This window comes from Uloborus diversus, chromosome 9, assembly GCF_026930045.1.
Source record: "Uloborus diversus isolate 005 chromosome 9, Udiv.v.3.1, whole genome shotgun sequence".
In the NCBI taxonomy this organism is placed as follows: Eukaryota; Metazoa; Arthropoda; class Arachnida; order Araneae; family Uloboridae; genus Uloborus; species Uloborus diversus.
In genome coordinates this window covers 123,032,812-123,048,644 of record NC_072739.1, presented here as the reverse complement: position 1 = coordinate 123,048,644, position 15,833 = coordinate 123,032,812, and the positions used below count along the sequence as shown (strand labels likewise).

At 34.3% G+C, this 15,833-nt stretch overlaps 1 protein-coding gene across 1 annotated transcript; it reads right to left on the bottom strand.

Annotated features, from left to right (window-relative positions):
* Nucleotides 1–1,236: 1,236 nt before the first annotated feature.
* On the bottom strand, nucleotides 1,237–14,892 carry LOC129229544 (uncharacterized). Its single transcript, XM_054863865.1, has 3 exons — nucleotides 14,729–14,892; nucleotides 7,480–7,641; nucleotides 1,237–4,224 (listed from the first exon to the last, which is right to left on the bottom strand). Exons 1-3 carry the CDS (start codon nucleotides 14,796–14,798, stop codon nucleotides 4,004–4,006), a joined length of 453 nt encoding a protein of 150 aa, XP_054719840.1. The 5' UTR covers nucleotides 14,799–14,892; the 3' UTR covers nucleotides 1,237–4,003.
* Between the last annotated feature and the right edge of the window lie 941 nt (nucleotides 14,893–15,833).

Sequence of the window (15,833 nt, the reverse complement as noted above, 5' to 3'; positions counted from 1 at the left end):
TTGACTTTAAAAGTTCTAGCCAAGTTTTAAAACTAATTTATATCATTCCAAGCAATTATTTCTTCATTATTTAAAAACTCTAGATAAAGAATAAATATTACTTCACCTCCATTGTAGTTTAGTCTGCAATTTAGTTTGTTTTTGTGTGCTGTCAGTTGTCTTTGAAAGCACTGATTTGTAAATTTCATATATTGGATCTCTTTTAACTTAGGTTTATCTCAATAAGTGAACTTGTAGCTGCATTTAATAAATACCTCTCAAACAAAAAATCGTAGTAGCTATTTGAGCATTAAATGATGAACATTTGTCATTGATTTATTTTCAAAAATGGAGTCATGGTAAATTATATTGACAACTAAAAATCATTTGAACTTATTCAATTATCAGCGTTACTCTTACAAATTTTAACTTGTTAGTCAGTAATTAAATGTGTTCATAAAAACTTTTTCAAGAAATATATTTGTAAGTACTGTTTATGAATTGAATAAGAGTACATTTAGTGTGAAATTTCTCTCATTCTAATGGAAATAACTAGAAGAATTTCACAGTGGAATATAATTGCAATCTCAAAAAAGAATCCTTGTTTGCATAACTATAAATTGTTCCATCACTGGTTACAGCAATGTTTCAGAATTTAAAACATTTTGCGATTTTCAATGGGGTGGTTTCCTTTAGTCAAAAGTACTACTTTTTGTCATTGAAATGGATAGAATGAGAAAAAAAAAACATGAACCCAAAAAGTACTTTGATTTTCCTAACAGTTTTTTTTAAATTAATTTTTTAAAATGTCCGATTTTTCAAAAAAAGCGTGGTCTTTAGGACATCACAAAAGATGCAATTTGGCGCATCTTTCTTCCTCGTTTCCACGTTATGATAATCAAGAAGTGAACTGAAATTGCACGCTACACTTGCTATCTACCATATCATTGCCAATACATGTGAGTAAAGATGCGAATTAAATATTTTGTTCTGTGAAAGGCAGCATTGAATATCATTTCATCATTTGTGATGTCACGCGGCAGAAGTGTAAACAATAAAAGCACACCGATTTAAGTTTTTTTTAAAAATATTAAACTTAAATAAATTATTTAAAAAATGGTCAGATCCTATGTTTTTAAGCATGCTCTTTCAGAAAATAATACCTTTGAAATTTTGGAAACGACCCCATTATTGATTGAATTATTTTTTTGCAAGCTATATTCTAAATAAATGAGGTTTGGTCAGTTTTTAGCAGCATGTTTATTTCAATTTTTCATATTTTGACCTGTTATAAATGTTTTGCATAGTAAAATGAGTTTTGCTCTGCCCATGCAACCAAATAGTTATTTTACCTGACATATTAATAAACTTTAAAAAGAAATCCAATATTTACTGGCAGTTGTTTAAGCAAATCATGACATTGAACTTTTACCTTATCTTTTTATATTCTGTTTGAATTTGAATGAGTAATATCAGTCACAAGTACAGTCAATGCTCTATATAACGACCATCTCCATCCCAGAGAAAAAGGTCTTTAGTAGAATTTAAAAATATATACACAATCATCATGCATGCCCTTTTGGCACTATTTCAAACGTTCCAGTTAAATGCCCAAATTATTTTTATGATGGGAATTTTTAGAAAAATTCTGTGCAAAATATTATGACAGAATATTAAACAAATTTTAAAGTGGAAAATATAGGGAAGAATATGTTACTCACAAATCTGCTACTATTACTGCTACCACTACATTTTATGAAGATAAAACCAGAAATAGTTTGCCTTTTTAGCACACATGATTTTTGCAAAATATTATTTTCCATTTCAGATATAGGTGATTAATTGTGTTTTTCTTGCTTTTCAAAGAAACATTTAAAAATCCTTCGAGAACCCAAAATCTTAAACACCACTAGATTCAAACACCAAACTACCAAAACATCTGTCAGCTCCCTTTTCTTAGGAATCTGAAAATTTCTCTTTGTCCTCCCATTATTATTTTTTCTGTGCTAGCTGTGGTGAGTGGTAATTCCCTCCCCCCTTCTCAAAGTTGGGTTTTATATTTAACACTCCAGGCAGACGTCCATAAACAATAACAGAGGTCATTTCAAATTACAAAGTTGTTTTATTGGAAGGAACACCAGAAATAACATCCGCTGAATTTGGTCGCTGTATTGGATTAAACGATACAGAGCGGTCTTTATGTCAAAAGCATATTAACATAGAGTTCATAGCAACAAAGTTGGGACTTTTTTCACCGGGCGTTATAATGGGACGGTCTTTATAATATGTATGTGGTCGTTATAATGAGCGTCAATTATATACACTTTGTGCCTAAATGAAATTTATGCATAAGATCTCTTAAAATGCCTTGTAAAGAAAAAAATTAAGCAGTTCATTTACTTCGGATGAACACTTCGTGGTCTCAAAAATCAAGTTTCACTCAGAACATATATATTTAATTTCACTTATTAAGTCTAATAGGAATGCTGTTGGTGAAAAAAATGCATATTTTACATGAATTGTTCGATTTTTTTTTTCAAAATTCAAAATTTCATTACTTTACGAAGTCACTTAGAAATGTGCTCATATAGTCATCTTTACCTTAAAAAGCAAGCAGGGAGAAAAATAATATATACACTAGAATCTCAAAAATCTGAGTTAATTAGGACCCACGTCACCTCGGATTACTGGAAACTCGGATTATCTGGAAAATTCTTCCAGATTAAAAATTGACACTATTCGGCAAAACTTTACTTCCTCGTACAAAGGAAATGAAGTATTGTCTTCACAAAAAATTTATCACTTAAATTTCAACACAAATTTTCCTTTCAATTACGTCTGAAAGAATTTTGATTTTACGTTTTTACGATGTCTGTAAGTATTTATGTGTGCACATTTGTAGGAAACCAAAACATGCATTTTGAATGCGCCCGAATCCATTTCAATGAATTTAGTCTCATGAGGTTATCTACAGGTATGAGTGCGTGTATATGTATGTATCTTGCATAACTAAAACTGTTTATTTGTGGAAGGTTTAAATTTTGTCTATTGAAATTTCAATGGCTTCACACCTTCTGTTTTGATTTTATTTGAACACCTTTTATTTTAATTGCAATCAGATATTCCAAAAGGGATGTTAACACATTCGTTGTGGCAAATCAATGTGAATTTTGTGTATCAAGTTATCTCCAAGGCATCTCTTAATACATACCTTGTAGTCGATGAATATTTTGTGCCACTTAGGTAGTTGTTGAAACCAATCTCAACGTTTTTTTTTAAATATTTACTGTTTGTAGTTAATTAGTTTCATAGTTGCATAAGATTTCATTTTCAGATTTCAATGAATTTTTTTTAGCTGCTAAAAAATTAAACTTAAAGTATAAATGAAGCACCTTGGATTAAGCAGAACCTCAAACTTTCTAGAGACTCTACTGCATATATATTTTTTTCCCCACAGAAGAAATGCACTGCATTACATTAAGGTTATAAATGTTATTTATATACACTTTATTCAAAAAAAAAAAAAAAAAATGAAAACTTTTATTGTGAAATGTGCAAGCTATTATTATTTACACTAGCTTCTGATTCGAAGCTTTTTATATTTTATTCAAAAGCTTAATAGCTTCTTGAATAAACCCTCTTGTTTCAAGAAAGTTTTGAGCCATCATTGTAACTGTTGCTGGAAGCAAGAGCTTTCTCATGGAAATTTGAAAACGAAAGGGAAGAAAAAAGATCACAGAAAAATTTAAAGTAAGGAAAGTGTTGAGGTTATGCTCCAGCTGATGTAACAACAAAAATAAATATGATGGCAAGGAACTTCATTGAAAAATTTTCCGGAGAAGCTGCTGCTACTTTTTGCCATAACTGACCTGGGCCACACCTAACCAATAAGCTGTGCAAATAGTAGGTGTGGAAGGTTTCATTTTGCCTAGCCATTTGGTGTTACGTGCAGTTCATTCATGGCTTCGAAATATTCTACCTATTTGAATATTGCATTGATAGTTTTCTAATTTTCAACATAGGTTCATGCCATCAATTGTCTTCTGGCCAAGATAAAAACGAAAGCAGAACAAAGAAACAGTAACTGATGGCTGATGCTTCCAGGGATCGACACACCGTTGCACAAGTCCCCCAAGCAGAAACACATATAGACTGGCTTTCTGTCGAAGATTGTATCCGAACACCTTTCCTCACCATCTGTTGGTGGCCTTTGAACACACATGCGTTCAGTTGCAGTGTCAAAATCTGTTGAGAGAAGATCAGAATTAATATCTAAGAATTAAAATCCAGAATTCATATTGAACAGTTAAAATCTGGCTTTAAGTTTTACAAACACATTCTGGACAGCAAGCACTCTTGTAGTTGCATTCAAATAATTGATTTTAAAAATTGATTTGTACTTAATTGATTAATTAAACAATTTCTCTGCCCGGCATTTTAGGTTGCACACTTTTTTTTCCACTTCTGGGGTGCATTTAGATTTTCAATTATTTGATTTTTTTGAATTCTCATCGATAACATCAAACTTTTACAAAATTTCATTTTGAAGCTGAAGTTTTACAGAAATTCTCGAATTTGGAGGGGAAAACTCTTGTGTGCACTCTGAAGTTTTACATTAGTGGAAGTACAATTTTAAAAGTAAAAACCTATATTTATGTTCAAGCAGAAAATATGCCAACAAGAAAAATGTTGTCGAATCAGGTTGAAACACAAAGAGATCGGAAGACACACAAATACGATTGATCATTTTTTTTTCAGAAACAGTGCTGGTAATAATTATTCAGCACTATTTCGTTTATTGCTTGTCAGAAATGCCAAAAGATAGCACTAATTAAAAAATGTCGAGAGAAAATAGTGTACCAAATTTGAGTAAATGTTCGAATTTACATAGCAAAGATTGATGTCTATTTTTCGTATTAGCATAGCGTAACCCTTGACCAATTCTATAGTTGCAGCAAACCTAACTCAGCAGCGTTGTAATGTTGTGATTACGATCTGTGTAGCCTTCACAATGCTGCCAGGTTAGGTTTGCCCTAACTATAGTTATGTCAAAGTAAGCAAAATTGCAACCATTTTGTAACTATGGGAGTCACTGGAGATTGATATAGATAAAATCTTGACAAACTAAAAAAAGTTAAGAATAATTAACAATGATTTGTTGACATTTCTTTCTTTCACTTTTTTTTAAATGGGAGTAAAATGTGTGTAGTATTTACTTAAAAATTTTCAGCAACATAGAACACCATAATTTTGATGCAGAAATTTTAGTTTTACTTTTGAAAATGTGCTAAGGAAGAAAAATGGTTCACTCTTGAAAAATTGTAGAAGCTCAAAACAAACATTATTTTAAAAATGTTTAATCTTTTTGATGGTGAGTTGACTTTTTTTCCACACTCTGGAGAAGTAGTGCAAGTATGAGCGAAAAATATGCTTAAAAAGGAGAAAATGTAAACAATTTTTATGGGTCGAATTTAAAATTCGACCTTCAAGACACAACGTCCTGCCTTGTCAGATTTTTAAACTATTTGTTTATCTAAGCTTCTGACTGTAAATGTTATACATTCAGCATTCATCTGGACAATCGTACTACACATTAAGACTCGGACATACAAAGCATCTTAAAAAGTAAGTGGAGATACAATGCTTGGACTTCAATCTTTTGGTGAAGTTATTTTCATTTTCACCTTTCAAATATTTTAGGAGTTGTGTGATTTTTATTACGGCTTTTTAACCGACGAAACTAAGGATTCTTCATGCTTCCTTTACAGAATTTTTTTTTCATTTTTTTTAATTCTCATTTTGGCAGCTTCTGCTAAGTTATTTTCATTATTTAAGATTTGCTGATGTTCCTAAACAACATGTACAGTGAACGCGGGTTAATTGAATCTGTGGGAATTGAGTCAATCTCTTGAATGAATCAAATTGACAAAAAGAAAAGATAATCCTGTTTTATCGAACTAGCCGCTTTATCGAATCAGCCGCTTTATGGAATCAAAACTGTTTAGAACAAACGTGATTCATATAAGCGGCGGCCACTGTATTGAATAGTTAAGATCCCTTTTTTCCTCTTCTATCACTTAACTTTTCCTCTGCTTTTTTACTAAAACTTCCCAAAATTATTTTCAACTTTTAAAATTTGTGAATCAGTTTTTCTTAAGATGTTTTTTTTTTTGGTTTCTTGGGGTGTGATCATGTCCCCTCACTGTTGGCGCCCAAATGAAAAATTTTAAGATTGGGGCTCAGATATTTTCCCCATAGAAACCGATTTCAGTACAGATTAGAGTTATTAAAATTTGGCATTTTTAATAACTTATTCATTAATGGCTGGAGAAGAAATATGTTTTTGCATTTTTGTAAAGAAAAAAGTTCTAAAAGCTAAGAAGTTCTGACTCGAGCACCCACTTGCCCCCCATATGGTCGCCTATGCCCTCGCGCCTGCGGCATGCTGGTATACTGCTCCGGTGGTAATTTTTTTAAATAACCTATTGGTGAATGAAGGCTAGGCAACGTAAACAAGACATTCTGAGCGTTCCGCCTTCCTTACATTTTCCTCTCCAGCAGCAAATCTGAAGTAACTGTTTTCAACTAGTTTTCTATGGAAGGTTTCTGAGATATTTACTTATGAATTTCACTTTTCCTACTATTTTTGATGTTCAATTTATGTGTTTCCATCCCCACACATGGTAAACTTTGTTGCAAATGGAAACAGCAAAGTATGTCATTCGTCCAATTTTTTGGAAGAATTCATTTTGATGTAAATTACACTTTCGTGTGCATTTGCATGAATTTAGCGCACAATTTAAACTTAAGTTTGATTTTTCTTTTTAAATGATTTTAGATTATATTTGCAGGGGTACGTGGGTATGAACTATGGACCACATAATAAGTATTGTTTGCATGGAACTTCTTAAGCTTCTAAACTGCCTGCGTATGTTGCGATTATTTACCTACATCAGCCTCATGGGGAAAGAAATCATTGTTTCCAGTTCCCTCTTAGTCATTGGGGTAAATGTAAGCGTAATTTCAGTCAATGACAAAGTCGCTAAAAACAATTGTACTTTGCTAACTATATTAGCAGTGGCGTACCTAACATGGGTGACACCCCCTCCCTCCCGCTACATACGCAAAAGGAAGCCAAAATTTTATGTAAACATGAAAACCTGAAATTCATTCCATTTTCAGTAACAACTACATTTGTGTCAGAACGAAATTGTAGGTGCGCTAGTGTATAAAAAAGAAATAAAAGTGGTGGGTTTGGGCTTTTATCTCCCGGAAATTTTTCAAATTTGTAGGCTAAAAATGTAATTTAGCTTCATATTTTTCAAAAACTTGCAATTTTACTTAAGGGTGTCACCCTCCCCCCGACGGGTGAAACCCGGGGCGAACTGCTGCCCCCCCCCCCAACCCACCGTAGTGACGCCAGTGACTTAACTACAAGCATGTTTCAAAATTTAAAGACGTTCACCACAAGAGGATCACAAAGTAAGTACGATTTCTTACCACTATTCTCTCCTTCAATTATCTTGGCGCACCATCCTGATGCGCAGGGAGCAGCTTCTACCCCTCTTAAATCTTCCACTGTAGTGCTGTTGTACTGGAAGGGGTCTTTGCAGTCTCCAAGCTCACCCCTCGAACGGCAAACATAGCAGCGACGAATACGACCTGCAAAAATAAACATCATCAATTCTGATTTTGTTCCTACGAGACAGTGAGTCTCAACCTTTTTACTTCCTTGTATGAAGTAAAGGAAGTGTATTGAATTTATGAAAAATTTCTTACTCTTTGAACCTAAATTTCTATTTTAATCACTTTTCTAAATGTATCATAAATCATGACTATTTTTTCGGGCTCTTAATAATAATAAGGTACGGGGAAGAAACTTCTGTAGACCGAACTTTATATTCGGTGTAGCATTTTGTAGAAATACAGCGCAATTAATAATTTGGGATGAAGAAAAGCTTTTGAAAACTGCTAAAACCTATAACAACTACTCTTATAAGGAACTTCAAAGCATCGGGAGAGAAACATTTTCTGTAAAAAGATTTTGGGCTAGTCTTTCCAATTCCGCGCCGAATTCAGTCCCGCGAGATTTCGGGATTGTAAGGAACCAATCCCCCGGGATCCCGCGGGATTGACTTTATTTTTCTAAAAATTTTATTTTAATGTCAAATAGAAAAAGTTGCGTTTTTTAGGAAGAACTGCTTTTGTTACTTGAATTAGTAATTTTTCCGAATTGCAGAGCACTACAAAGTCAGATCCCAATTAGCAATTATCCTTTCGTACTTGAAAATGTGCCCCAAAAAAGTCTGTGTCCTGATAAAGGATTGTTCGTATGGAATGAAAAAAGGTTTTCGGTTGCTCAAAAAATAATCCTCTTGATGAAAACATGTCTGTGGCTCCAGTGCAGTTGGTTTTAATGACATTAAATAACGACGGACATTTAGCAAGTTATCCCCATTAACTTCATCACCTTCTGAAGTAGATTTTTCTTTTCTTATGCTCGGTTTTTGTTCAAGAACAGCAAATTTCGGACAAAAACGATGGCTACAAGTTAACTTGCATTGAGAATACCCAAATGACTTCATTAACGTTTGTCATTGTGGCAGTGCATTCGATTCATTACAGCAAGGAGTGAGGGCTGCTTGGTTTCACCAAGTCGCAGTCTCAGTAAAAGTTTTTCGATAACTTCGCTATTTTTACCTCTCACTTTAATGATACATTCAAAAGCTTGAGCAGCTTAATTTACTGCAGTCATGCGAGTCATCCTGGGTTTGTGTGTGTGTGTGATTCAAGTTTCGGTTTCCTCTTTTAGAGGCGTGCCGAATATTGTATAAATAGTGGCAGGTTTTTCATTGCTTTCTTCTTTGGAGAAAAATGTTGTGCACTTTTTGTAAGTTAAAGGTTTTGAGTGCGATTCCGTAAGCTTACAGAAGTGATCCAACATTGCATTCAGGCTACTCCAGCGGGTTTTGCACAATCAGTAATACACTTTCCCTTTTTTTTTTCTAAAGCGTAATATCCTGGATTTTAAACGTTAGTGATGGTTTTCAAAAATAGTTTTAAATTATAATTATTATTTCTCAATTTCTGTCCGTATGAAAACTTAAACCTCCTAATGAGAATACCAATTCATTCTCAGAAAAATATACTCTGTTTTTATTGTGTTCTTAAATGGTAAATCCACAGTTCATCATATGAGACTCAGTTTTTCTCGCTCTTCTTGCAGATGTACGAGGAAAGTAATTCAAACAGATGATACTTGTGAAAATAGTTGCTTTGTGAGCGGCAAAAGTTGAAATAAATTTGAATGAAAAAAAATTGCGGGATTGGAAATCCCTCAGTATTTTGCTCTCAGTCCCTCGGGATTAAACCCGCTAAATATCATGCGGGATCCCGCGGGATTTCGGGATTGGAAACCCTAGTTTGGGCATCTTAAACAAAACGAAGAAAGTCATTTTGTTTCACGTACTAATGAATAATGGCACTGCTTCTTCAAAAAATGTCATCTACGGAGAAAATATAATCAAGCCTATGATTTACTCTTCAAAGAAATCTCCCTCAATTTTCTCCGTGAAAATTGAGGGAGAGTTGGAAGGAATGGGTCAGCGTTGCATTAATGCTTAGATAGAATGTGAAAAATTATTTCTAGCTTGCTCGTTAGATCTAGGGAACAGGACCAAGAGTGTAAAGCTGCTTCTGGACAGGCTAGAAATTTTTCGTATTTTATTTCAGCATAAATGCAGCGCTGACCCATTCCAACCAACTAACACCGATCGACGAATTAACAGAGCCGGGAACATTTTTACGAACTGTAAATAGAGAATTTAGGATTTTTTTTTTTTTTTGAAGGATGCTGAGGAAAACCAAAGTGGAGAATAACACAAACCTCAAATCAATAACGAAAACCAATATTAAATTTTAAAAAAAAGCTCTGTCCCAGAGGACCGACCTTGTATGAAGATGAATTTAGCGGGTCAGAACACACATTGTTAACTAATATGAACAGACAGCGGATAGAAATTTTAAATCATTGAGCTTTTTCTCCTTTTCTTTCGACTATGAAATCGCTACCAATCACGCGTATAAAGAAATAGAATTGCGTTTGAAATTTACTTAACAAGATTATAGCTTCTACTGTTTATAACTTGGAAATTTTAAACAAATATCAAACGCAGAAAACTTCGTTCTTTCAATTGGGGCCAATATTTTTAACGTACGGGTAAGTTTTTACTACCATAATGTGAAAAACCTTAAGTTAGTTTTTAATTAATATCTCCGGTAATTAAAGTTCCACAAAAACGAGGGCAATCTAAGAGCACTTTCGATCAAGTCACTTTCTGAACGAAAAAAAGAACAATCAAAATCGGTTCATCTGTTTAGGAGCTACATGCCACAAATAGACACACAGATGCACATTTTTAAAACTTATTACCCCTTCCTTTTTGCGACGGGGGGTACGAATCGGCTTTGGAAATGATGATAATTTTAATGGGGAATAAAACTTAATTTAAACGGAATTTAAGTCTTTTATTCGAATACTATTTAAAATTTTTTAGAATAGATAAGATCCGTCAAAAAAGAAACGGATACGGATACAGATCCTTATTTTTCCCTCGGATATCAACGGATACGGATGTCCGGAACATCACTACCTCTGTTGTTGTTATTTACGCGCTGATGTAACAGCTAAAAACTTTGTTTCTTCTGTATGCGCTGACGTAAGCTGTCTGAACACAATGCACACAATTTTGTGTCTCAGTTCATTCAAAAGAAAACGAGCTGATGTGTGCATCACATGACTTCCTTTTACCCCAATTTAACGTCATTTCCCTATTACTGGCAATTATAATGTCATTCAATAGTTTACTCTCTAAATATCACCAACAGTGGGAAAATTAAAATTAGATTTAAAAAAAAATCGCCAAATTTGTCACCAAGTTGGCGTTAAAACTGGGCGATCAAAAGACTGGCGGAAAGACTTTGGCCAAGTGTCCGCCAAATTATAACACCACTTGAATTTACATCGAAATTAACAATGATTTCCCCCCAAAAAGGGGCAAAAGACCCTTTTAGAAACACCCGAATGCAACCAAAAGGGGAGGTGCCGCACAACTAGAACCCCACTAGGAGTTTACGTACCGAATTTCAACTTTCTAAGACATACCGTTCTTGAGTTATGCGACATACATACATACGTACATACAGACGTCACGAGAAAACTCGTTGTCATTAACTGGGGAATCGTCAAAATGGATATTTCGCGTGTCTATACGTTCTTAGGCACTATCCACGTGTGGTCGAGTCGAAAAAAAAACCTCATCATTCTTTCGGGTGTGAGTAAAGTGGAAATTAAGGTCAATTTTTGAGTGAAAATTTTTTCGCGAATACAATACTTCATTTTTTTTTTGTAAAAGGAAGTAAAATGAGAAGGATCAAAATTTGAAATTCTATTTCCTTTTACACCAACTAACCCCTACTTACCAACTTTATTATTATTATTTTTTTAAGATTACTACGTACATTATATTTCAATTACTTGCCTAAAATTCTTATTTACTGACTGAATTCAGTAAAGGTGAGGATTATTTCTGTACCTCAGAGCCATATTGACGCGAGTCCAAAAAATTGCGATTTTCCGTTTATTAGTACATTGTATGCAGGAGTTTAATACGCATCGAGCCATGTGAACGTAATTCCTAAAAAAAAAATCCTTTCCAATTTTTTACCGGGGTTGAAAGAGCGCGCTTCCTATCCATTATGTGACTTACTTCCATCTGGCTCTGAGGTAGATTTTTAGATTCGAAATACTGAATCCGTGAAGGCCCAGCAAAATCTCTGATGATTTGATATGGAATGACCCTAGAGTGTACTTTTAAAAAATTAAGCTTCGTTAATATTTCAATGGGGTGGTTTCCTTCAGTCAAAGGTATTACTTTTATTCATTGAAATGGATAGAATGAGCAAAAAATATAACATGAGCCCAGAAAATACTTTCATTTTCCCAACAGTTTTTTTTAAATTAATTTTTTGAAACGTCCGATTTTTCAAACAAGGCGTGGTCTTTATGACGTCACAAATGATGCACTTTGCCGGTGCATCTTTCTACTATGTTTCCACGTTATGATAATCAAGCAGCGAATTAAAACTGCACTCTACGCTTGCTATCAACCATATCGTTGCCAATACCTGTGAGTAAAGATGAGAATTAAAAATTTTGTTCTGTGAATGGCAACACAGAATGGCATTTCATCATTTGTGATGTCATCGCCAAGAAATATAAACAATGAAAGCTCACCGATTTAAGTAATTGTTTGAAAATATTAAACTTAAACAAATAATTTAAAAAATAATCAGATCCTATGTTTTTAAGCATGCCCTTTCAGAAAAAAAATTTCTTTTAAAATTTTGCAAACGACCCCATTATTCACTTTTCACTTACGTTATTCACTGACGTGAGCTGAATTCATTTTAAGTGAATTGTGAAGATTATGTTTAGATTTGAAATACTGAAACTCATTCCTCAAAATTAATTAGATTTAATATTGATACAGATTAACCGGAAAATTATAAAAAATTTACTTGCTTAAGAAAATACTGAACTGCGAGTCAAAATTTCTTTCTCTATTTTTGTCAAATAATTTAAGAAATCTGACAGTGGGATTTAAAGTGAGAAACGAGTTCAAGAGGAAAAAATATATGAGACTTCTAACGGGAAAAACTTTAATGAACGCATTAGCTTGAAACTCTTTTTATGAATAATCAATTTTGAAAATATTGAAATTGAAATAGCTAATTACTGCCCATCAGAAAATCATTAGAGAAAAAAAAGTATAATTAATTATATCAAATGTAGGGTTTTTATGGGTATGCATGTTTTTTCCCATTGTTGCTATTATAAAAAGCTACATTTAGAGCAATTTTGCTTTCATTAATAAGAAAAAATAAGTAAGTGAATAAAATAATAATAATAATAATCAAAATAAATAAAATAAAATAAATGTCTCTAGAAATTACTATGCACTAAAAAACGAAATGTATGCAAAAGAGTGCCGGTGCATTGAGCTGCAACATTGAAATAGCTATGCATTTAGCTTTGTATTTAAAGTTCAGAATTACGTACCACAAGAGGAGTGTATTAATTATTCTTTTTCATCTGACGTTAAGAGGGGTTTTACATCAATTCAGATTATTATTATTAATAATTTTCTTATTATAATTATCATGTCTGTTGTAGTTTTTGTTGTTGTATACAGGGGTGCCCCGGTGGGAGGTCACTAGGGTCCATGGTGCCCTGATCGGTAAGGCATCGGACTTGTGACCTGAAGGTCCCGGGTTCGATCCTTGCCGGTGGAAGATCCTATCGTCTTTATAAATGATAAATGGTGACTGGGGGACGTTTAATATGCTCGTGGTCACAAAGTATTCCAAGTGAATCTACACCATTGGGGTGCTGGATCAGGGATTTCTCGGCTTCTGGTCTGGAACAAAAAATCAGAGTTGTTCTTCAGGGTCCCATCCAACTAGTTAAACCACAAATAGTGGTAGGTACAGGGAACCCTGGAGTGAAAAGTGAAAAGGTTAGAGGACACTGTGACCTTCCAAAATTGTCCTTATTCGGCAAGTTTTGTCGGACGATTCATCAAAGTTTATTATCATCATTCGGCGAAATTTGGAGTTTCATTCGGCAAAAATATCAGCAGTCGGCGAAATATGGAGTTCAATTCGGCAAATTGAGAATTTCCATTCTCCCAAAAATTTAAGTTCTGAGTGTCCCTGGTTGTATACAGTGGCGGATACAAGGGAAGGGTCATGGGCAGGGCCGCAGAGAGCCAAGGCGGCCCCTAATCAGTAATATCACCGGGCCCCCGACCTCCCCTTCCGCCATAAAATAAGAAAAAATGAAAAAAGGCGAAAAAGAAGGAAAAAAAAAAAAAAGAGAAAAAGTCTATTCGAAAGCAATTAAATCTAGTAGAAATACAACAGTAAATACCAAAAGAGTAAATTTTACTTTATTTTTACGTTTCCGCTTATTCGGAGTCCCCCCCTTTCTCTTTCTTTCTCTCTTTTCGTCTTTCTTTCCTTTTTTCTTTCGCTTTTTTTCTTTTTTTGCGTCAGCGTCGCCGGACCACCCCAAGGCCTTGGTCCCTAGTTTCCGACTAGACTGACTGGCCTCTCGTCGGGCCTGACCTATGGGGTCATGCCCATGCCCCTCTCCCCTCGAAACATTCTACAATATTATCCGTCCACATTGCGTTCAAACCGTTAATGAATAAAATGAAAACGGTTTCAATATTCTTTTAAATTCAATAATTATTTTTAAAAGTAAATATTTGAAATGTATTTCTTCTTCTTATTGCTTATGAAATTAACTAGTGACGTTTTTGCTGTACTAAAGTGCCTGATTCCGGGAGTTTTTTTATTGATTTTTGAACTCTAAACCGGTTCGTTCATAGAACGGCGGAGGTGGGGGTCATAAGTCAGCATGACCCCCTCCCCCCTAAATGGAAATCTGTATCCATCCCTGGTTGTATATACTGGAAAAGAGAAATTTTTACTCGCTTATATCGCAGCTAAAAACTTCGGTTTTTCCGTACGCTGACATAGCTGTCAAACAGGTATATGATTTCAAAACATTCCTTTTCGTTTCTTTATTGCACCACGCTTCTCCCGTTATTGTCACACACCTTCTACGATTTTTTTTTTCTCCCTATCGATCAGAAATATTTCAAAGAACAAAAGAACAACTCACCTTTCACTTGTGAGGTGGCAAAGAGGATGAGGATCACCCCCTGCAGGAGGACCACCTTTGATGACATCATTTAAGGAGACATCTTTCGTTCGGGACTCGTCCTTGAAGAAAAATTTTCGCTTGAAACACGGACACGCGAAATTAGAATGTAGGCCAGTGGTTCTGTAGGACCGGTTTTGGAGGCTTGAAAGAGTTACGTCGACCCACTTCTTTTAGCACTGAACGGTTCGCTGAAGAATTTTGAGGAGTTTCTTTTTCTCTACGTGCGTGAGGATTGCGAGTGCGTTATTAAAACAATCAGGCAGCAGTTGTTATCACTTATGTTTCGCACGGCTTTTCTTTGTAATTGTTTCTTTTTAACTAAAAAATCGCCTGTCAAGGTATGACGGGTGAAAATTGTTACTACATTTGTGCGAAGGCTTTGCCTGTTTGGTGATATTTTAGTAGATGAAATTATAACCCCAACTAAGTAACAACACAGTCTCACCAGTAAAACAGTTAAGTTACTGGATCGAGTTCAGCCTTGTAACAATAAAGCCTTTCCCTGCATGTCAAACATTACCGAAACATATTATCAAATTATCATGCCGTGACACGAGTTTCATTGTAGAAACACGCGGGTTACTCGATCATCGGCTATTATTTATATGAGGATGGGGTTGTTTTCAAAATTTTAAAAGTATTTTTTTTTTGAAAGAGTATGCTTAAAAACATTGGTTTTAACCATATTTTAAATAATTTGACTACGTTTAATATTTTTTAGCAATTGTTTTAATTGGTGTGCAAATTGAAAATCATTTTTTACGCTTCTGTACATGATATGACAAGTGATGAAATGCCATTTACTGATGCCTTTAGTGCACAGCGCAAATTATCATAACTTGGCAACACGGTTGACAGCAAAGCGTAAACATTTAGAGTGGCAATGGAGTCGCGTGCCAAAGTACATCACTTGTGACGTCATAAAGACCACGCCTTATTTCCAAAATCGGACATTTAAGAAAATTAAAGGAAAATAACTATTGAAAAAAAAAAGTTATTCCTGGCTCCATGTTATTATTATTATTATATATATATATATATATATATTTTTTTTTTTGCCTAT

Excerpts from the sequence above, each read along its gene's own strand:
- LOC129229544 (XM_054863865.1), bottom strand. The coding sequence starts at position 14,798 with ATGATGTCATCAAAGGTGGTCCTCCTGCAGGGGGTGATCCTCATCCTC. Across the intron at positions 7,642-14,728 it reads TGCCACCTCACAAGTGAAAG|GTCGTATTCGTCGCTGCTAT; the intron begins GTGAGTTGTTCT and ends TTATTTTTGCAG. Across the intron at positions 4,225-7,479 it reads AATTGAAGGAGAGAATAGTG|ATTTTGACACTGCAACTGAA; the intron begins GTAAGAAATCGT and ends TTCTCTCAACAG.